The sequence below is a fragment of the Podarcis raffonei genome, chromosome 7, assembly GCF_027172205.1.
Source record: "Podarcis raffonei isolate rPodRaf1 chromosome 7, rPodRaf1.pri, whole genome shotgun sequence".
Taxonomy (NCBI): Eukaryota; Metazoa; Chordata; class Lepidosauria; order Squamata; family Lacertidae; genus Podarcis; species Podarcis raffonei.
In genome coordinates, this window is record NC_070608.1 from 1,476,792 (window position 1) to 1,500,073 (window position 23,282).

At 49.3% G+C, this 23,282-nt stretch overlaps 1 protein-coding gene across 2 annotated transcripts in view; it reads right to left on the bottom strand.

Annotated features, from left to right (window-relative positions):
- Nucleotides 1-23,282, bottom strand: part of PPP1R16A (protein phosphatase 1 regulatory subunit 16A) — a 53,057-nt gene that overhangs the window by 23,688 nt on the left and 6,087 nt on the right. Inside the window, exons 1-2 of one of the 2 annotated variants that reach the window (XM_053395071.1) lie at nt 22,294-22,408; nt 13,028-14,570 (exon numbers count right to left, since the gene is read on the bottom strand). In XM_053395071.1, the coding sequence (XP_053251046.1) occupies nt 13,028-13,277 (250 nt within the window). In that variant the 5' untranslated portion in view covers nt 13,278-14,570; nt 22,294-22,408. Of the gene's footprint in view, nt 1-13,027; nt 14,571-22,293; nt 22,409-23,282 lie in introns of those variants that run through there. The other variant, XM_053395070.1, reaches the window with a different exon arrangement.

The following is a 23,282-nucleotide window of genomic DNA, read 5'->3' on the forward strand; positions in this document are numbered from 1 at the left end:
GATCCCTCTCACTCTCCTGGCTTCAGGGATAGCCACGGAAAGCCTCCAGAGCGCAGCGGGATTGCTCCTCCCGTTGTGCTCCGGAGGCTTTCCATTGTTTTCGCTGAAGCCAGGAGAGCAAGAGGGATCGGTGCGCACTGATCCCTCTCGCTCTCCTGGCTTCAGGGATAGCTGCGCAGCACCCCTTCAGCAAAGCGGAAGGAGAAACGGAGCCCCTTCCATTTCTCCTCCCGCTTTGCTGGAGAGGCGCTGCGCAGAGAGGGAGAGAATTTTTTTTTCATGTTCTCCTCTAAAACTAGGTGCGTCTTATGGTCGGGTGCATCTTACAGAGCGAAAAATACGGTAATAAATAAGGAATCATAAACTTCAGAGCTCTAAATGTTCAACGCAACAAGCTTCCTTCTTGCCAGCCTGGAGTGCTACCCAAAGCATATTATGACAGAAGCAAGCAAGCACATCATTGGAAGCTAATTAATTTCTTTTAACTAGTCCCTTGATTTTATCTCTGCTATGACTTGTCTCCTCCCAATATTTTTAAGTTTGTAGTAATAATAATAATAATAATTTCAATCTATATCCTGTTTTCCTCTCAAGAGAGTCCAGGGCAGCAGACACAACAATGACAAAACCTTGAAGAGGGGGGAACCAAAAGCAGTTAGAAACTTTCAAGAAGTTTAAAATGTTCTAAACACATGACCTCAACCAATAATTTCAGAGTTGCCAGGAACACTGCCCTTTGGCCATCAAATGCCTAGGCCAACAGGACTGTTTTCCAATTCCTCCTGAAAGTTACTAACGTTGGAGACAGACTTGCCTCGCTAGGGAACCACCACGGAAAAGGCCCTGGCATGGGTCAGTGCCAACCCAGAAGCCCTCAGTGCCAGTGTCACCACCAAAGTCTTTTCAGCCAATCTCAGCTGGCGCAGTGCTTTCAGCACCCACAACACGTGGTCCCCTCATTCTGAAAGGGATTGCAAACTGCCTTGAGCTTATGTTTTTTTTAATGGAAAGGTACATAAGGCTGATACTGTGGGAGGCACCCGCTTGCACAAGAAGGAGCCTTTTTCTCACTCTGTGATTGCCTCAGGTCAAACAGTCACATGAACAGTCCCAGAGCTGGTGCCACAGGCACAAGGAGCTGGGAGACATTAATAATAATAATAATAAATTTTATTTATACCCCCACTCTCCCCGGCCAGAGCCGGGCTCAGGGCGGCTAACACCAGTAAAATTACAATAAAAACATAATGGGGGGGGGACCAATTTAAAATACAGGTTAAAATGCAATTTAAAATGCAGCCTCATTTTAAAAGTAGCCCATAGATCCAAACCGTAAGGGGAGGGAAACATAAGGTCAGACTGAGTCCAAACCAAAGGCCAGGCAGAACAGCTGTGTCTTGCAGGTCCTGCGGAAAGATGTCAAGTCCCGCAGGGCCCTAGTCTCTTGGGACAGAGCATTCCACCAAGTTGGGGCCAGTACTGAAAAGGCCCAGGCCCTAGTTGAGACCAATCTAACCACCTTGCAACCTGGGACCTCCAAAGTGTTGTCATTTGTGGACCTTAAGGTCCTCCGCAGGGCATACCAGGAAAGGCGGTCCACTAGGTACGTGGGTATATGCAGAAGAGAGCAACCAAGATGACCAAGGGAAATGGTTGAGGGAGTTGGGGATGTTCAGCCTGGCTAAGAGGTGACTGAGAGGAGATGGAATCATAGAGTTTAAGCGACCGCAAGCGTCATCCAGTCCAAATCTCTGCAATGCAGAAATCTCAGCTAAAGCATCCATGACAGATGGCCATCAAAGCCCTGCTTAAAAACCTTCAAGGAAGGAGAGACCACAACCTCCAGAGGGAGACCAATATGATGGCCATCTTCCAATATCTGACGGGCTGTCCCATGGAAGATGGAGCAAGCTTGTTTTCTCCTACTCCAGAGGGTAGGATTCAAACCAATCCATTCAAGTTACAAGAAAGGAGATTCCGACCCAATGACAGGAATAATAATAATAATTTATTATTTGTACCCCGCCCATCTCGCTGGGTTTCCCCAGCCACTCTGGGTGGCTTCCAACAAAGATTAAAAATACATTAAAATGTCACACATTAAAAACTTCCCTGAACAGGGCCGCCTTCAGATGTCTTCTAAATGTCAGGTAGTTGTTTATCTCTTTGACATCTGATGGGAGGGCGTTCCACAGGGCGGGCGCCACCACCGAGAAGGCCCTCTGGCTGGTTCCCTGTAACCTCACTTCTCGCAGGGAGGGAACCACCAGAAGGTCCTCGGAGCTGGACCTCAGCATCTGGGCAGAACGATGGGAGTGGAGACACTCCTTCAGAAGAATTGTGATGGCAAGAGCTGTCCAACAGTGGGACGGACTCCTGTCTACCTGTCTGAAGTCTACCTGTCTGAAGCTACAGCCAAACCAGTCCTCCCCGCCGCCACCTCAGCAGCTGACTCCTGGAGCTGGCTCTGGAACTGTCCCTCCTGGCAGGGTCACCCAGGAGTCCCAAGCACCGCAATGGAACCAAGGTTAGTGAGGTCCGAGGGCGAACAACGGCAACCATGTCTGTTCTCCAAACCCCAAATGCAATATGGCCATTGCCACTTCCACTATCCAGCCAAGCAAAAGGACCATCAATTTGTTCCACATTTCCTGTTTGGATTAGATATAAGGATCTATTGGAAAATAAAACTCCAAGGTGGTTGTCACCAATGGAGGCTAAGGCTCAGAGATAACTTAACATGGAGGCCAAGTGGCCAAAATACTGGGAAATTTTGGAACAAGAAGGGGACAGACTGAAATTGCAGAGTTTTGAGAAATTGAAAGATAAAGTGCGAGATTGGCTTCATTATTACCAGATAATGGAGGTTTACAATTCGGACAAGAAAGTTGGTTTCCAGGTGGAAAAATCTAAATTGGAAACAGAATTGTTAGAATCCAAAACTAAGACTTTGTCAAAAATGTATAACTTGCTGCTGAAATGGAATACCCAGGATGAGACGGTTAAATCTGTAATGATTAAGTGGGCACAAGACGTTGGACACAATATTATGTTTGCTGACTGGGAACAGTTGTGGACCACCGGGATTAAATTCACGGCATGCAATGCCTTAAGAGAGAATATTATGAAAATGATATATAGGTGGTATATGACCCCAGTCAAGCTTGCAAAAATCTATCATTTGCCCGATAACAAATGTTGGAAATGTAAGGAAAATGAAGGTACATTCTTTCACCTTTGGTGGACGTGCCCCAGGATTAAGGCTTTCTGGGAAATGATATATAATGAATTGAAAAAGGTATTTAAATATACCTTCTTGAAGAAACCAGAGGCCTTTCTCTTGGGCATGGCCGGCCAAGTGGTGCCAAAGAAGGACAGAACTTTTTTTATGTATGCTACAACAGCAGCAAGAATACTCATCGCAAAGTATTGGAAGACGCAAGATCTACCCACTCTGGAAGAATGGCAGATGAAACTGATTGACTGTATGGGATTGGCAGAAATGACGAGCAGAATCCGTGACCAGGGAGAAGAGTCGGCAGAAGAAGATTGGAAAAAATTTAAGGACTATTTACAGAAATATTGTAAAATTAAGGAATGCTGAATGATGTTGGATTGAAATTGAGTGGTTTCTAGCTGTAATGATATAAAGGAATATGGATGAAAAAAAAGGGGTTTGGATAGAAAATGAGGTGATATTATAAGCTGTAATGCTTTAAGGTAAGGATTTGCTGAACAAAGAATTTAAAAGGGAATAGAAGAAGGGGGGTATGAGGAGGTCAGAGAAATATGTTACTGAAAAGATTGTATTTTGAACTATATGTCTTTTTTAAATTTTTTGTTTGTTTGTTTTTTGTTTGTATAAAAAATTGAAAATCTTAATAAATATCTTTTTTTTAAAAAAAAAATTTGTTCCACGTTTCCTGTGCACCTTGGAGGCTCAAGAGCCAAGGCCTGAGCCAGAGACCCAGGAAATCAAGGCCAGCGAGAAGGAAGCCAGTCTTGATAGCAGCACGGGGAGACTTTGGGTGGCAGGTTTTCTCAAGTGCAAAAAGGTCCCCAGAGAGACGGCTGAGGCCAAACCGCAAGCCTTTGTGCACACCTAGAAGCTGGATGCGGTCCAAGGGCGAGGGGTGTGTTTTCCGGCCCCAACCCCTTATGAAAACACCTGCTGTCTTCCAGCCAGGAACCTCTCCCTGCCAACAGAAACTCGCCAGAAACCCCGAGGCAGAGGGAAAACACCTATGGAGGCAGCAGGAACTGGCCCTGTTTACGCACCAAGGGGATGCAGTCAATATTGAGTCAGCTGCCTATCCAGGAGGGTGTACAGTGGTAGAAAGAGTCGAGTCAATCAAGCATAGGGTGGCAAGAGGGGCATTGAAGCAACAATGGGAGCGTGAGGTGGCACAAGGGAGGGGTTCTATGGACTCAGCAGCCACGCAGCATGAAAAGCCCATCAGTCCAATTCCTCTTTATCAATTGCATCTCAAGGGGAACAAGGGAAAGCTTGGCCTGCCGTCTCAGATGCCTTCAGAGTGTGTCCTGGGCCTCCTTCCAGAATCATCCCACTTCCCTTAAGTAGGACTCACAGAATCACAGAACAGCAGAGTTGGAAGGGTCCCGGGGGCCATCTACTCCAACCCCCTGCAATGCAGGAATCTCAGCTAAATCACACAAGCCCAGACTGCATAAGGGCCACTGCAGAGGAGCAGGTCGGTTGGTGTCATCTCTTCGGGGTCATCGTGAGGCTAAAGCTACCCCCCCTTTATGTCCATATAGTTGAATTATTATCCAGTAGGAGAAAGTGAGTGGTCCATTATTGGATGGTAATTGGCACTGAGTTTTTTCTCACTGCTCAGAGAGGGAATCTTGTCTGTAAGGTTCCTCTGTGTTGCAACGTCACTTAATGCCAGTCTATGAGACTGGACAGAGTCAGGCCCTCCCTGGGAGGGTGACAAGGAAGGGATGCTTATGATGCATCTTGAGCTGGCTTCTTGCTTCAGAGACAGAAGTGGGGAAATGAGCTGGTTGTAAACGATGCTTGATGCTGCCAGGGATTCTTCACGGACTAGACATTCCCTTTGCGGCAAGTGGTTCATTGGAAATTAACTGCGTTATGGGGGTGGCTGATGGGAATAGCTGAGACTGGTATGTGGGGGCCCGGGGGGAGAGGCAAGGTTGTGCTTTGTGAAACAAGAGTGTGGAGAGAGGGTGCAGCCTCTAAACCCAGCGGTTTTGCTCAGCCGCTAATGAGTTTTGTAACATGTGATTTCCTTTCAGGCATTTAAGAGGATGTTTTGTTTTGTTCCTAATCAGGCCGCTTTACAACATGGACTTTCATTGCATTTTTGCATTCGGTTTTCATTTGCAATGCTTCAGCTCAATATCTTGTAATGCTGTAGCTGTGATGTTTTAAGGCATCCTTTATCTGTTTAAAGATATTGTTTCGCTAAATAACTTTTATTGCTGTTTTTGTGGATTTGCGACTCAACGTCGTGAGAGTTTTCAGCAGTGAGGGTATGAAGGATCCCATTGTTCTTGCTGGCGGAGCAGGACTAGATCTGTTTCGGGTGGACACATGAGGACAGGCTTTTTCATGGGAAGAGAACAGCTCAGAAAGGCAATCAATTGCCTAGGGTGGTGGGCTCTCCCTAGCTGAGGGTCTTCAAGCAGAGAGAGGACAAACAATCTCTTGGGGATGCTGATGCTCTGGATTTCTTGCTAAGGGTGGGGAAGGGGATGAGCTAGATGGCCAACCATGATGGCAAAATCCAGCATCTCCTGAGCTCTGTGAGTGCAGCTTTCTCCTGATTGAAGTGCAGAGTGTTTGAGGACCGGAAAATTTGCAGGGAAACCAAAATGCTTGTTTACAAAGCTATTGTACTACCAACCTTACAGTATGCTTGTGAAACATGGACCACTTAAAAACGCCATTTCCAGCTTCTCAAAAGATTCCATCAACGGTGTCTCCGAAAAATTTTACACATCACTTGGGAAGACAGGCGAACTAATACCAGTGTACTGGAAGAAGCAAAGATCACCAGTGTTGAAGCAAAGATTCTTCAACGTCAACTTCGTTCGACTGGTCATGTTGTGTGGATGCATGCTGATCCTCTTCCAAAGCAACTACTCTATTCCAAACTTAAAAATGGAAAGTGTAATGCTGGTGGTCAACGAAGGAGGTTTAAAGACTGTCTCAAGGCAAATCTTATAAAATGTAGTATAAACACTGACAACTGAGAAACACTGGCCTGCGAGCGCTCCAGTTGGAGAACAGCCTTGACCAAAGGTGTCACGGGCTTTGAAGACACTCAAACTCAGGACATAAGGAAGAAACGTGCTAAGAGGAAGGCAAATCCACACCGTGATCAGCTCCCACCCAGAAACCAATGTCCCCACTGTGGAAGGACGTGTGGATCCAGAATTGGCCTCCACAGTCACTTACAGACTCACTGTTAAAACCATGTTTATGGAAGACAATCTTACTCGGCTACAAGTGATCACTGAAGAAGAATATAAGGTCTCCCCCAACTCTATGATGCCACAACTGAACTGCCTGCTCTTTCCCCCTCCCTATATCTGGCATTACTAGACAGCTAGGAAGCCCACACTCTGCAGACATAACAAAGAGACATCACTCAGAGGAAATGCATTCCACATGTGCTACTGCTGTTTCTGAAGATGCAGCTTCACTGACTGTTGTTTAGATCGACTGCAGCTGTCTTTCTTATTGTAAGACAGGATCGTGATCTGACTTTCTGCCTCTTGCGTTTTGAAAGTCACGCATTATCATCTGTTGCAATTTCTCCTGCATTTCCTGTTCTTTGATATGATGATTTAGTTACGAAACTCCCATACCGCCTGCGTTCCCAAACACGCAAATATTCCCACCTCTGGGGGCATGTTCCTTCCCTGGCGCAGGGGCTCCCCCCTCAAGCCACCTCCATTAAGGCTCTGCAGTTTTGACAGGCAAATGCTTCCTGTGTTGCTAACCGGAGCCCTCAGCACTCAGCCACCAGCAGGCAGGCAAAACATCAAGTGTGCTTCAGCCTTTAGGAGCCTCTGCCCCTCATTGTGGGGGCCCCTGGGGCCACCCCATTGTTGCTTCAGGACCGCAAGGAAGCAGGACTTCCTCCTCGGCTGCACAGAAGGTCAAGCACACAGCTCCCTTACAGGAGTTATTACAGCTAAGCCAGAACAGCTTGTTCCTGCCATGGCTCCATGTGTCCACTGTCAACAGACACAGCTCACCCACGTGACACGATCCCCGCACCCAGCCACCCCTGCACCTAATGGCCTGTTTTGTACACACTTTTTTAAAAAGCTACCCATCAGGAACCTTCCAGCGCCCCCAGTTCTCATCACGCACTGTGTGTGCTTTCCTGCGTTTGGTTAAGTGCCACTCATGTCTGCGAGAGACCATTAACTCTGTTTCAAAACAGCGGACCTGGTTGCCAGTTCGTTCCTGGGGTTCCAATTCAATGTTCTGACTCAGGGCCCAAACACCTGAAAAGCCAGGTCCATCTCTGCTGCTGAGATCAGCAGAGGGGACCCAGTTAGCAGCAAGATGGACCAATGGCATCTGGCTGCAGAAGGTGCCTATTGACTCTCAAATGAAGTGCGCCAAAGGGGAACCAACTCTCCGTCTTCCATGGTGACACCTAGCCCAATCTAGCCGATCGGTGGCAAACGTGGTATTCTCCCACTTCTCTCTCCCAGCAAAGCGCAGGGTCCAGAGGCAGAGCGACCCCATGGTTGCGCAAGCAAGAGGCAGAGATGCAGGTGGCTCGTTCTGGGCTCCTCCTTACAAACCCAGGGACAGAAATGTCCATGTTGTGCTTTAAAGCGAGACGCGCTTCCCCACAAGCCGCAGCCAGTGGCGCCCTCCACATTCCACACATTCCCCAAGTCCTAAGCTCAGCCGCCTGACCACAGCAGGTCCCTGCTGGGGAGGGGCTGTGCAACATATGCTGCAGAAGGTGCCTCTGGCGGTGACCCCGACATCCTGGATTAATGCTTCAGGAGCATTTCATGGGGGGGAGACAAGCACATGCCACTGTTGCCAGTTTCAGGGCATTAAAAGAGAAATAGATGGGTTCTTAGATGGAGATGTCATTGGCTCAGCAACTGTAGGAGACACAGAGCCCAGAGGCAAAAGGCACGGCCTGGACAGAGCGTGGGTGGTCTGGTCTGGGCCAGGGGCCAGGAGACTCCCTGGTCAGCATTCTGCCGGGCGCTCCAAGTGCTAAGGGTCAGCCAGGTGAAAGGGTCAGGGCCAGAGGAGGGGTCATGGCTGCAGAGGCCAAAAGCTCTGTCCTCCAGGACTGTAACGCTGGCAGCCTTCCCTGAAGCCACACGTAATTATCGGCTCCATTCTTCCACCGGCAGCCAAAGTACACTCTGAGCGGATCCAGCTGTTTGAAATTATTTCTATTTTCGGCTCATCCGCCTTTTCATTCAAGGATCACGTTTTGTCATTAGCTAGCCTAAGAAGAGAGGAAGAGTCGGAAGCCGAGAGCGAATCGTAAAAACCCGGCAAGCTCCTTGGCCTGCCCCTCTGCCGCGGGAGGAAGTCAAGGGGGAGCCACTAAACACAGAGGAGGGAGAAGCCGCAGCAGAGACAGACTTCGCCTTGGCACCACAGAGCAGAGCGTGGTGGCAGCTGACCGCTGCATGCTGGGCTTGCATTTTCTTGCTCTTGCAGCCCTGAATTGAAGGGCGGGGGTGGGGGGAGAAGAGATCTGCAGATTTAACTTTTACCAAAGTTGCGCCGTTGGCTGTAAGGTTGTGCCATTGTTAAATGTGGTCCCCTTGCACAGCCAATGCAAGTAAAAGTGAGTCTCTGCCCCAAGTAGCTTACAGTATATATTTACGGCATGGCACAGGGGACTGACTACTAAGTGTCCAAAGCTGCCAAGGCTCAGAAGTCCCAAACTAGAACACTCTTCTTTTTTTACTAACAGGAGATCGACAGAGCCCAGACATTCTGTGACCCACTTGAGCTTTCCTGGTGAGAAAAGGCTTTCAATGGCTACTAGTCAGGATAGCTCCACGTTCCCTCCGGGTTCAGCATGCCTCTGAATGCAAGACTCCTGCTCCTGCTCGCCTGCCCTGCCTGGGGGCTTCCTGCAGGCATCTGGCTGGAAGCAGGGTACTGGACTAGGACGGCTTTTGGCCTGATCCAGCAGAGATGCTCACATATTTAAGCCTCGCTGAGCTCAGGGCTACCATGTGTGGTCCTCATCCTGCTGATTCATTCATTAAGAGCTCAAACGTTTGAAAAGTAAGTTTATTGGTCTAAACCATGGGTTGGCAAACTAAGGCCCGGGGACCAGATCCGGCCCAATCGCCTTCTAAATCCGGCCCGCAGACGTTCCAGGAATCAGTGAGTAGAATGTGTGCTTTTATTTAAAATGCACCTCTGGGTTATTTGTGGGGCATAGGAATTCATTTATTATTATTTTTCCAAAATATAGTCCAGCCCCCCACAAGGTCTGAGGGACAGTGGACCGGCCCCCTGCTGAAAAAGTTTGCTGACCCCTGGTCTAAAAAAGGAGCTGAACAAGTCACCTGGGCACAGACTCCTCACACAGAGATCAGAGGTTGGGGCAGCAAAAAAGAGAAAATGGATAGGCAGGAAAAACCAACATGCCTCCAAGTTAGAGGAAACAGGTCCTCTGCCACAGGACGCCCCCCGCCCCCGCCCCCCGCCGCCTTCCAGTGTGAATATCCGAGACACTACCTCCACCTGCATGTCCCACTGCAATCACAGAACCTTCTTTGGGCTGCCCATCCATCTGTGTGTCTCACTGCAAAGGAATAGAGGACATCCTTTGCGTGCAGAAGGTCCTGGGTCAAATCCATGGCATTTCCCAAGATGAGCCTGATGGATGAGGGCAGTGGCCCATCTAGTCCAGCCATCTGCTCTCAGTGGCCGACCAGAAGCCTGGTAACATCCCAAAATCTTGGAGAGCTGTTGCACATCAACAATCCTGGGACTTGATGGAACAATGGTCAGACTCTGGCTAAGGCACTTCTATGTTTTCTTGCCAGGGTCTTTAACAGGCCTTTTATGTACATGTTTTTAACATCTGTAACATTGGATCCTCTGGGCTGGGGAAGATGGACGAATAACACGAAAAGCCTCTCGCTTGCGACTGCAGAAGACTTGCTTCCTTGTGGAAGCCTTTCAAGTATGTGAAAACTGCAATTTTGTCTCTGCTTGACCCCTCTTCCTGCAAAGCTCCACTTGTCACATTTCTCTAAACCTCCCTCAAATGTTACTGAGAGGGGAGGGGGGAGCCCCATGGACGGACACAGCCAGGATATGGCCTACCCACCTCGTAAGCCACTGAATGGGAAGGGGGGCATGGCAGAAAGAGGAAACTGGCAGTGACAACCGGGTCTGGCTTCTAGTTTCTGCAACACACCAGCAAGTCTTATAGAAGAAAGGCAGCAAGCTTGGGAAGAAAGGCAGTGGAGTGGGGGGGGGGTGGGGGGGCAGGTCATTCAGTGGATAAAGATGCCACTGAAGAACCCAGGAAGATTCCACTTCCTGGGAGAGCGGGGCAGCTTCAGCTGGTCAACTAACCATTATGCTTTTTAAAATTTCAAGCACCTCTGTTGCTCTCCACTGAAGCCCCTCCAGCGACACTTAAATCTTCCTTAAAATACGACGTTTGGGGCAAATCATGGGCAGCCACAACTAGAGGCATCAGGCAACTCCATCCCCAGAAGCAGCCAATCCTATGAAAGGCTTTCTGAACACCAGAGAACTTACTCTGAGTGTATCTTGGCAATTGTTTCATGGCAACCTTTATTTTCAAAGGACGCTTCCAAGGAGGTGTGATTTGCATGTGGTGAGACAGGCCTACGCACACTTCCAGGGTTTGCACATAGAACAAAGAGCATTAAAAGGATCCGAAACTCCTGCAGCCTTTAACTCCCTTGTTGCACAATCTTCTATTGTAAGTTGCTGAGAGAACTTAGTATCTTACGGGGTGGCAAACAAATGTTGCTCGTTAAAAACTGGCTTCTTGGATTAGTAGAGCTTCTGATTATGCTATGAACCTGCACCCCACAGCATCACTTGTCAGGGGTGGCCCCACCAGGGGGACCTTGAGGCTGGGGGGCAATAAGCCCTTGGCTGAATCTCATCCCCTGGGTTTGCACCTGCTTCTTTTCCCTACATCTTTTCTTAGCATCCAAAGCCTCTTTCGTTGCACCTTGTAGATACTGCTTTCCTTGTCGATTCCCCTCAAAGCCAGGCTAGAGCACACAAGCGACCCAAGTAGAAATATGTCTAGAAGTCTTTATGAAGCAACCGACTTCAGTCAGCTCTGATGCTGAACTGAAATTCCAAGAGTTTTTCATGGAGCTTCCTCCCTAGCAAGCAGGCTTGGATCGCAGCCCAAGCATTTTTCCTTCACCTTTTTAATCAATGGGATTGAAATGGTTTTAAATTTGATTTTTTTTTTGTTACATTTCTATTCTGCACTATTCCATTCCTCACTCCAGCATCACAACAACCCTGTGAGAGAAGCCAGGCTGACCGAGTGATTTGCCCAAGGCCATCACACAGCGAACTTCACAGCCAAGTGGAAGGTTTTCTGCAGAACTGAGCGGTAGCAGCCTTTCGGATTCACAGATCCTGTGCATGTCTGCGTGGAAGTAACCCCACTGAGCTGAGAGGGCCTTGCTCCTTAGGATTGCAGCCACAGACTTGAATCTCTGCTCCCTTATCTGGAAGTGTGCCCCTCTGGACACACACAGGAATGTGCTCGATGAGTTCTGTGAAATTCACATGTTTACATGTTCGAGTCAACAATGGCTGCCACACTGGAATTACTACTGAGACGAGTGTGGAATTCTGAAAGAACAACTATCCTCCTTCTCACTTTGAGATGGGTGGAATCATATGGCCAAGGCATGCAAGGGGAAGTAAAGGAACGGAGAAATTAGAGACTCAAAAGACTGAAGTAAAGGAAAGAGGGAAATCGAGGACCATCGGGATGGGGCCTTTGGGAATGAAGGGAGGACCATAATGATACTGCTACAAAGGATTATAGAACTATCTGGGGTCATCTAATCCAACCCTCTGCAATGCAGGAATCTCAGCTAAAGCATCCATGATGGACAGCTGTCCAACCTCTGCTTAAAAGCCTCGAAGGAAGGAGAGTTCACCACCTTCCCAGGGAGTCCCTTCCACCGTCAAACAGCTCTTACAATGACAGATGGCCATATTTTTATTTCTTACTTGTATTTCTGCAGCTATAACTGGACACACAGTGCTCCTAACCAAAGACAGAAAAGCATACAACAACTTGGGTCTTTGTTGTTTGCACGTTGCTATAGCAGAATAAAGTTCTCTGAGACACAACTCCTTATGGCTTGCCAGAATCCTCATTTTTCTTAGGTTTTCTAGCTCTTGCGGCAAGAGGGCTGGGAGGGAAACATGGGAAACCGACCACATTTCCCAGATTCATTATGCTTTCAACTTTCAATAGCCATCTTCAAATATCTGAAGGGCTGTCATACGCAAGACGGTGCAAGCTGATTTTCTGAGGCTCTGGAGCAGGCATCCCCAAACTTGGCCCTCCAGATGTTTTGGGACTACAACTCCCATCATCCCTAGCTAACAGGACCAGTGGTCAGGGATGCTGGGAATTGTAGTCCCAAAACAGCTGGAGGGCCAAGTTTGGGGATGCCTGCTCTGGAGGGTAGGACCCAAACCAACGGATTCAAATGACAAAAGTTTCCGACTTAACGTCAGGAAGAACTTTCTGATGGTAACAGATGTTCAAGGGTGGAACAGACTCCCTGGGAAGGTTGTGGACTCTCTTTCATTGGGGATTTTTAAGCAGAGGTGGGATGGCCAGCTGCAGGAGGGGTTGGACTGGATGACCCTCAGGCTCCCTTCCAACTCACTGCTGCCTGAGATGGCTGCAGCGCTTGGGCACCATGTGAACCAGGAGTTCTGCCACAAAGCTATAACCCCTCCCCACTGCCACTGGGCTCCAGCTCCTACCTTCTTCCACGTCGTTGCGGCACGCAGCCTCAAGCAGCCGGATGTTCTCGGGGAACAGCACCCGCCTCTCCTTGCTGCTCCCCTTCTTCTTTTTCTCTGCTCTGGTCTTCTTGCCCTGCACGTCCTTCTCAAACTGCGCCCACTTCTTCAGCTGCTGTGTGCGGCGCTTCTGGGCGTGCTTCAGCCGCTCCTGAGTGCCCATCCGGCCCACCGCAGACATCTCGGCCAGCAGCTCCAAATGTTCCGCCATGGCTGACCAGTGGCAAATCGCTCGCTCGCCTTCTGCAGTCAGGGGTGCCTCAGAAGCATCTGGAACAGTTCCACGTGGGGTGGGGAGGAAGGGGGCTTTAAGGAGCTCCCTTCAAGCATCACCAGCAAGGCTTCCAAAGAACTCAGCCCAAAGGCAACGGCTTCTTACTGCTGCGCCTTGACCAGCTGCCAAGACTGTGACATCCCTGCTGGCAAAGGGAGAGTGTCCTCCATGGCTGCCCCACCTGTTGGATGGGCAAAGTGGCCCTCAAAACCTGAAGCTGAGAAGTCTCACCAGCAGGGTATCCATGCAAGTTATCTAAAAGCACATAGTGAACTGGGTGCTGGATTCCCAAAGCTGGAAGAAAGAGCAGCCCTTTGCGAGACACTGTCAAGGGGTCTTAATGATGCTTGGGAGATATTTTCAACACCTAAACAGCTAAGGAAGCAGGGGCCAAACCTGGAGCCTGCGGGGAGGCATTCTGAGCCCTGTTTCAAGATCCATCCTCAATAACGCAGCTAGCTCCAATCAAAGCACAGTTCGGATCATCTCCCCAGTGAGAATAAAAGCAAAGCACAAATCCCTCCACCGTTGGTCTTTACTGGAAGCTTCCAAACGGCAGCCTCTGTCCCTCTCCAGTCCAGAGTGCAGCAAGCTTGTTTCCAGGTGCACACCTGATGGTCATTACTACCGCTCAGGCTCTGATAGGAGTCTCATTACCCAGATAGCACACAGCCGGCTGTCTCCTCTGCTGACAAAGCGAAGGCCTCAGAATCTGGGGGCAAAGGGAGGCAGGTCTCTGCAGGCTGCCAACCCGTTCCGAGGAAGACGGGAGTACCTGTGAGAGCTGCCCGTGACTGCGCTTCCCAGCCACCACCCCAGGGCACAGCTCAAAACCGCCCCCCAGATTCTGCTTCGATTCCAGCGACCCCCAAGCCGTCTCCAAAACCCCAGGCAGCTCTGCTCTTGCAGCTGTTTTGGAACAAGATCTTGTCTTGGCTGTTCAACCTCTTCCACGTGTTGCTGCACGAACCTCCTTCGAAAGGAAAGCGGAGATGCTGGAGAGGCAGCGCGGAGGGTCCCTGTTTCCTGTTCTCGCTCCCAGAAATTTGTCTTGCCGCTGCCTCCAAACCTTCAGCTCTCCCCCTCTCGCTCTCTCCAGCTACTCAGGAGCTCAGCTGAAGGAACCGGCTGGCAGGGGTGAGCCCTGCTCCTCGATGGAGACTCCTCCCTCCGACAGCCTGCCACTCGGGCACTGGGCTGAGCTTCCAGCCAAGCACGCTCCCAGGAGTCCTGCAACAGAGGAGGAAGAAGGAAGCCAATCAGAAAGAGGCATGCGGGCGACAGAGCAAAGAGGTGCCCAGCTCACCCTGCCGCTTCCCACCTCACACGGCGCTGGCGCTGCCCTGCCTTAATCCAGGATTAACCTACAATCAAAGTTTAAGCAAATTACTTGGGGTTTTGGCACTGGCCGCTCAAAGCCTCTTTCTCTTCTCTCCCTCTGCCTGCCCCGCCTCAGCAAAGCGTCTTGCATTCAGCAACTTCTCCCCCCCCCCTTTTCTGCCACCTGCAGCCTAGCAGAGTTGTCTTCCTTCCCAGAACCCCCAAAAAATCCTCATCGGGGAGCAACGCAACAGACTGGCCCTGGGATGCACAACGACGACACCCCCCAGCACTGGGCAAACAAAGCAGGAAGGAATAGACTTATGAAACCAGGTAAATAGAGCAGGAAGATAAATAAATAGAGCAGGAAGGAATAAACCTATGAGACCAGGGTTCAAATCTCTACTAAGCCATAAAGCTCACTGGGTGACCTTGGGCCAGTCCCTGCCTCTCGGCATAACCTACCCTGCAGGGCTGTTGTGGGGAAGAGAATAATAATAATAATAATAATAATAATAATAATAATAATAATAATAATAATAATTATTTATACCCCGCCCATCTGGCTGGGTTTCCCCAGCCACTCTGGGTGGCTTCCAACACAATATTAAAATATAATAAAACATTAAAAGCTTCCCTAAACAGGGCTGCCTTCACATGTCTTCTAAAAGTCTGGTAGTTGCTGTTGTCTTTGACATCTGATGGGAGGGCGTCCCACAGGTCGGGTGCCACCACTGAGAAGGCCCTCTGCTTGGTTCCCTGTAACTTGGCTTCTCGCAGTGAGGGAACTGCCAGAAGGCCCTCGGCACTGGACCTCAGTGTCCGGGCTGAACGATGGGGGTGGAGACGCTCCTTCAGGTGTACAGGACCGAGGCCGTTTAAATGCATGCCGCCTTGAGCAACTTGGGTATAAGTGCAATAAATATGCATTAGTAAAACAAATGAAAAACACGGTTGCCTTCAGGAAGAACAGAGGCCAGGGAATGTCCCCTGCTTCCCTTGGCAATGTAAATGTGCTTTGAATGAGGCCTCCTGTCACCCATATCAGCTAAGCAGAGGGTGGGGAGAAGCAGAAGAAGAAAAGGCCGCCTGCCTTGCACTTTGCACCCAGGGGCTGAAGCAGGAGAACTTCCCTCCAATCCATTACCCATGGATAAAAAGCAATATCCATGTCTAAAGTTCTTGGAGCCCTTATCTTGTTATCTCCCATGACAAGGCCAGCACAACCGTTTAGGTGCTGCAGGACAGGTAGGAGAAGGAGCCCAGAGGGGCTGGAGGTCAGCGGGTGACGTACGCTAACCTTGCTCAGCGTCCTGCTAGCTGCAGAGTTCTCTGGACCTCTCCATAAGTAGCAACTGAATCACGCAATATAATCGTCAGCAAATGTTTATGGGAGAGAAGCTACAAAGCAGCGAATTGCGTCCCCGGAACTGTCAGAATGCATTGGACGGACCGGCAGGACGGAAGGATCCTGTACTGTTTTGTGCTTTCGTGATAGCTCAGCTGGTTAGAGCGCAGTTCTGATAATGCCACGGTTGCAGTTGACACTTCCCCTTCCACTGTCAAACAGCTCTTATTATGGTTGGGGTATTTAAACATCACCCGGTAGCCAGTGAAGTGTGATTGTAACTTGGTACGCTGCTGTTGAAATTTGTGTAGTGGTCACTTTTATTTCATTCTGCAATTCTGAATTACTTCCTCACCCCCTTTTGTTACTTACTTGTTTTTTCAGGGTCTATATGCTTTTGTATGTAATAAAAATTCAATTTTGAAAAAAGAAGGGTACAAACAAGGAAGCTCACTGACCTGAGTCCATTCCAACTCTACGATTCTATAAGGAGTAAAAAAAAAAAAAAAACTTTTACAAGTGTTCCTTTTCTCCTAGTACCAAAGGTTCTGAGACAGTATAATTAATTTCCATATAGGATTTTATTTGCAATGTGATCTCCTTGCCTAGCCTGAAAGTGGGGAAGAAGCCTTTGCAGGTGCACAATCGCTTCTGGTTTAGCAACATACAGGTGCTCCGCTGGTTATATAACAAGACTAGCAGTGGCAAAAAATATTGCGCCACTCGCGTTTATCCCCCGCCATCAGGCCAGTCCGTCAACACATCTGCTTCCCAGAACGCAGCATCCCAACCACATGCAACGCCTGAGCAGCCACGTAAACTGCCTGGGGCGAGGAACGCAGGAACTCCCCAGAGTCTTCCCAGAATAAGGAATGCAAAGAATGTGGCGTCACGCCTGGGAGCAATTCATCAGGCAAGGCTTCCACCATGCAACTTTCACTCAAGGACATCCAAACAAAGGCAGAAGCATTGCTCAACTAAGACTGGTCCTCTGCAGGGGAGCCAGCATGTTCTCTCCTAGGAGAATCACAGAATCTTCGAGTGGAAGGGTCTGTGAGGGTCATCTAGTCCAACCCCCTGCAATGCAGGAATCTCAGCTAAAGCATCCATGACAGGTGGCCACCCAACCTCTGCTTAAAAAACCCCCAGGGAAGGAGAGTAAGTCCACCACCTCTTGTGGGAGTCTGTTCCACTGTCAAACAGCTCTAACTGCCAGAAAGTTTTTCTGAATGTTTAGTCGGAATCTCCTTTCTTGTAACTTGAATCCAACCTACCAGAGCAAGAGAAAACAAGCTTGCTTCATCCTCCATGTGACAGCCCTTCAGATATTTGAAGATGGCTGTCATATCTCCTCTCAGTCTCCTCTTTTCCAGGCTAAACATACCTTCAACCGTTCCTCATAAGGCTTGGTTTTTTGACCCTTGATCATCTTGGTTAAGGTCAGTATAGTTAAAGCTATGGTTTTCCCAGTAATGATGTATGGAAGTGAGAGCTGGACCATAAAGAAGGCTGATCGCCGAAGAATTGATGCTTTTGAATTCTGGTGCTGGAGGAGACTCTTGAGAGTCCCGTGGACTGCAAGAAGATCAAGCCTCTCCATTCTGAAGGAAATCAGCCCTGAGTGCTCACTGGAAGGACAGATCCTAAAGCTGAGGCTCCAATACTTTGGCCACCTCATGAGAAGAGAAGACTCCCTGGAAAAGACCCTGATGTTGGGAAAGATGGAGGGCACAAGGAGAAGGGGACGACACAGGACGAGATGGTGGGACAGTGTTCTTGAAGCTACCAGCATGAGTTTGACCAAACTGCGGGAGGCAGTGGAAGACAGGAGGGCCTGGCGTGCTCTGGTCCAGGGGGTCATGAAGAGGCGGACACGACTAAATGACTCAACAGCAACAACATCTTGGTTGCCCTCCTCTGCACACCTTCCAACTTGTCAACATCCTTCTTAAATTGTGGTGCCCAGAACTGGACACAGGATTCCAGGTGTGGTCTGAGCAACCCTACAGCAGTTCTCGGCATGCACTGCACCCCACCACTCGTGAGAGAGAAACCATTTTGCAACACAAGCGGCTATGGCCTCCCCTGCACACAAAGGACTAGGCTGGATTTGTCCCCATGAACCTGCCCGTCTTCCTGAAGGAGACAAGGAGTTCCCTCTCCACCTGCTCCAGAGATAGCTGGTGGGCACTTCCTCCTCTGCACTGTCATTTACTCATCAACACTAATCACTAAGCAGAGAGCACTTTTATTACCAGGTCTAATAAAACCGCCTATCTCGTAAAAACCTAATTCAGGCTTCCTCAAACTCGGCCCTCCAGATGTTTTTGGCCTACAACTCCCATGATCCCTATCTAGCAGGACCAGTGGTCCGGGATGATGGGAACTGCAGTCTCAAAATATCTGGAGGGCTGAGTTTGAGGAAGCCTGACCTAAATGGTTACACACTAAAGACTTGACCTGAACCAAACAAAACCGGCAGCTTCACACGGAGTTCACATTTGCCTCGCCCACAGCAAAGAGTCACTCTCTCGACAGCTCAGCTCCTCCACAGATGCATCTTCAAGACTGGCTGCTGTCAAAAAACCCCAAAAACCTGTCCCTTCTCCTTGGGCAGTTACCTGGTCAGAGTTATTTCTGGTGGGGGAAACGTTGTGCTCCTTCTGGGATAGTCTGTCCACCTTTGCTCCCCATCCTGCACTCAGCTCTCACCTGTGACTCCCAGAAGCTGTCAGCAGGCGACAGCAGCCACACACTGGGAAACGGCTTCGACTGGCTGGCTAGACCAGGTGAGAGTAGCCGATGGGTCTCAAACCTTGTATGAATTAGGGACTTCTGCTGTAAGCAAAGACAGGTCCTGACGGATTGAGCAGACAAGATCAACAGCGGGTCCAATGGTCAAGAAGGCGGTTTCTGTACCTGCTTAGAGGGAAATGGAGAGGGCGGCAGGTGGGGTTTGTTAACCTGGGAAGGCAGCCCATCCTGCAGATGGAAAACTCTGGTGATAAACCTCCACCATCTTTCACCTATACTGTGGTACCTCGGGTTACAGATGCTTCAGGTTACAGACGCTTCAGGTTACAGACTCCGCTAACCCAGAAATAGTGCTTCAGGTTAAGAACTTTGCTTCAGGATGAAAACAGAAATTGTGCTCCGGCGGCGCGGCAGCAGCAGGAGGCCCCATTAGCTAAAGTGGTGCTTTAGGTTAAGAACAGTTTCAGGTTAAGAACAGACCTCCAGAACAAATTAAGTACTTAACCCGAGTTACCACTGTACTCATTTATGAGAAAGGCTTTGGGAATAATCTCCGAGGAACCATCTGTACCCGCTGCCTTGCAGAACATCTCTGGGAGAAAACAACACTAAGGAATAATGCCTACACAAATTTGGAGTGGAGCTCCTAAAACAGCTGGATGGGAGGCAGCAGTTATAGAACCAGGCGTGTCCAAAGTCCGTTTTGGGGGCCTAATCTGGCCTGCCGGTCAGTTTAATCCGGCTCCTGTGGCAGTTTATTTCCTGGGGTAAAATCCTAAAAAAAACTTTGGTTGGTCCTCTGGTCGGCCCTCACGGCCCTTCACTTCATCAAATCTGGCCCTCTTTGAAAAAAGTTTGGACACCACTGGCCAAGCCAAGTACAGTCATAAGGAACAGGAGAGCCAAAAGGCACCCCCCCCCCTCAAGCCCCCGGCTTCTGTTCTGTCCTGGAGCAGTTTGCCCAGATGTTAAATAGCTAAGTGCTGGGCATTCAGGGAGCACCTTTGCCAAACTGGCAACACACAACTGGAGGGCACCACAGAATCACAGACTGTAGAGTTGGAAGGGACCCCACGGGTCATCTAGCCCAACCCCCTGCAATGCAGGAATCACAGGCTTGGCAAAGGCAGGGCTATAGCGTCTGGCCAGAAGTGGAGAGACCCGGGTTCAAATCTCCACCTACAAAGCTGACCTTAGGCTAGCCGGTCTCAACAGGTTTGATGTGGAAGATAAGACGAGAGGAGAAGTATGCGTGGCACACTGAGCAACTTGGAAGACTACTTTAAAAAAAAACCCAGCGTGGTTCAGTGAAGCGCTAGATCTGGGACCAAATCCAATCTCAGCCATGGGTGGAGAGGAATCCCTGACACGCCTTGCAGCTTGCAAGAACAAGGTGTCATTCAAGACACTGGCTGCTCAAGGAGCACAGAGTGTGCTGTTCTCATAACCCCTTGAATCACACCCCTGCCGGGCTCTGGGCTGCCATACCTCTGCAGGAGATCATAGAACGGAAGGTCATGGGAGCCAGAAGGGCCGAGTGCCCTGCTTACCTACAGAGCACCACGAGCTGATAGGCCCTGCTATGGCAAAGGCAGGAAGGGAGGCAGGTAGGGAACTTGGAGGGAGGCAGCATGTCTGAATGGAGAAGATGCAGGTGGAGAAACAAAAGATGAAGAGGTGAAATCAGTTTTGATTAAATGGGCACAAAATAATGGTTGAAGATTGGGAAAGACTGTGGAAAACTGTTTTAAAATTTACAGATTGCTCTTTGCTGAAAGAAAATTACATGAAAACGATGCATAGATGGTATATAACACCAGTGCAGATATGTAAGGAAATGTAAGGAAAAAGAAGGGACCTTTTACCATACGTGGTGGGATTGTAGCAAAATTAAAAAATTCTGGGAAATGATATACAACGAGTTGAAGAAAATGTTCCAATTAACATTTGTAAAAAAGCCTGAAGCATTTTTGTTAGGGATTGTAGGAAAAGACCTGCCAAGGAAATTGAAAAACATCTTCATGTATGCGACAACGGCGGCAAGAGTCTTAATAGCGCAAGGATGGAAGAATGAAGAAATCCCGACCAAAGAACTGTGGCAAGAGAAACTGATGGACTATGCGGAATTGGCGAAACGGACACATAAACTACGTGACAAGGACAACTGTGACTTTAAAGAAGAATGGGAACCTTTTAGGAAGTACTTAAAGAAACAACAAAATGAACTGGACTCCTTGGCAGGTTTTGAATAAACATTCACAAACCATTTATTGGTAATATATAGAAAGAAAAATTAAGGATATTTACAATTTTACAACATGGAGAGAATAACATGTGCTGAAAAACCAGAGAGAGGAGGTGAGGAAAGTCTGGGGGTTTTTTCTTTGGGGGGGAGGGGGGAAATGGGGGGGAGGATGATGTATTTTTGATAACATGTTACGTTGAAATTCCTAATAAAAAATATTCAAAAATAAAAAAGGGAAGATGCGGGTGGAAGATAAAGGGACGGGGAATTGACACAGAAAGCCCTCTGTGCAGGCTCACCAGAGTCACTTCCTGCAAAATGGGAGAGGGAAACATGCACCTCCGGACACACAGTGGACACAGCTGTCCACCACACACCCAGACAGAGAGGTTTTCTCCCTCTTCTATAGTACTGGAACTCAATTCGGGCCATTCAATGAAGCTGAATCACAGAAGATTCAAGACAGGGAAGAGTTAGAAAGCCAGATATATAAACTAGGCCCACACCCTCCAGCCCACCTGAGGGAAGTTTCAACAGGTGGAACATTAGGCAATGCTTCCAGATGTCAAGATCTGCTGAGCAACCAAGCCCACGGCCCAGTAACGTTCTCCCCTTCCCTGGGACATGCATCACTCAGAGACAGCTTCCAGCCCCACAAATCTAAACTTTAAACTGAGAAGATCAAGAGCAACTCAAACCAGCAAAAGTTGAGGATCCTTGGAAATGCCCCTGAAGGTGTTACGGAAGAGACAACCTCTCTGGGGGCCCCTGGGTCAAGTGGCAGAGGAGCTCTGACGCTTGCAAAGAAGGGTGCAAGGCCTGGCAGGAGGAAACTGGGCGAGAGAGGAGCATGGGAGCAGGCAAGAAAGACGGTGTGCCCATGCGCACAGGCAGGGGACGCACACAGGAGGCCAATCACTCTCCTCTCTAATTTCAGTGACTTAAGGAAACAGCACAGGGAGGCAGGGATTTGGGGGTGGCATCTGTGAGCCTCTACTCAGCTTTTGGGGGGAAATGGCTGGCTTTCTGAGAGCTCACTTCTGCCGAAGTGCCTGAAGATTACAAGATCTGAAACAAGAAATTATAATTTTGTTCCTGGATCAACTTCTTTTGATGTGGAACGTTGTGCAGGAGTCTTTCGAGGAGGAGGCAGAGATAAAAGCACAGAGTGTGCTATGCAACAAAAGGCAGGTCAAGCCAAGGTGTCTCTGTCCTCGTCCCCCCCCCCCCCGTCCTACAACAACACACCAAGAGCTGCCTATGAACATTCCCAGTAAGTATTTTACCTGCCCCCAGTTGTGCAGGTGGAGGGGTGGTCCGGCTCCTGTGCTGTTGATCAGACTGAGGGAGCTCTCCCAGGCAAAGCAGGCAGACTCTGGTGAGCCTTTGACAAGCAGCTCAGCACCACTTTCTCGCTCCACAGGAACAGGTGGGTGGCACCCAGCTGCAAGGCTGCAGGCTGGAGGGAGTGGCCCCCTGGGAACACCAGCCTCCGAACTAGGAATGCAAAGCGTACCTGGAAACAGGAGGCACTCAGCCAAAAAACTAGGCCAGAGTAGGAGGACTGCTGACATATGAAATATTTACACAGAGAGAAAAGCAGAGCAGGAAGCTGTTGCTCAGTGCGACACCTAGCAATTGCCGTCAAGGCTTACAAGACAGTGGTTTACAGAGAGGGCATGGCCGGGTGCTGCAAACCCAGCCGGAAAGAGGCAGCCAAGGAGCTCCGCGGATTCTCTGCAGCGTATAATCAGAAAAGAACAAAAGCACTTGAAGAAGGCAGCCCCCAGCAGTACCTTTTACTGGGGGAGGAAGGGAATATCGTAATTTACAGAATCATCTAAAAACCTGGATCCTCTAGAGGTTTTTTGGGGCCTTCCCCTGGTTGGGATCTAGTAAAGAACCGGCAACAGCTGTGTTGAGGTGGTGGCTGTGGCGATCGAGTGTCGGGGGGGGGGGTGTGAAATGCTGCTGTTCCCCCTGACTGCTCAGTCGCAGGGGCGCTTGTGGTTTCCAGAAACCCAAATTCAAAAGTGTTGCTGCTGCAAAGCCTGGCTGTCACAGGGCTGTTTGCATGAGTTGGTTGGCTGAGTAGCAGTTACAAGCACCCACAGCCCTGGTCCAGACCAAAGTTCACCTACCAAGCTTCCCGTTTCCAGAAAGCTCACAAGGCCGGGCAAGAAGGCAATAAACAGCACGCTCCTGCTGTTGCCCCACCGACAGCCGTCATGCCTGGGGATGATGGGAGCTACAGTTCCAAGACACCTAGAGGGCA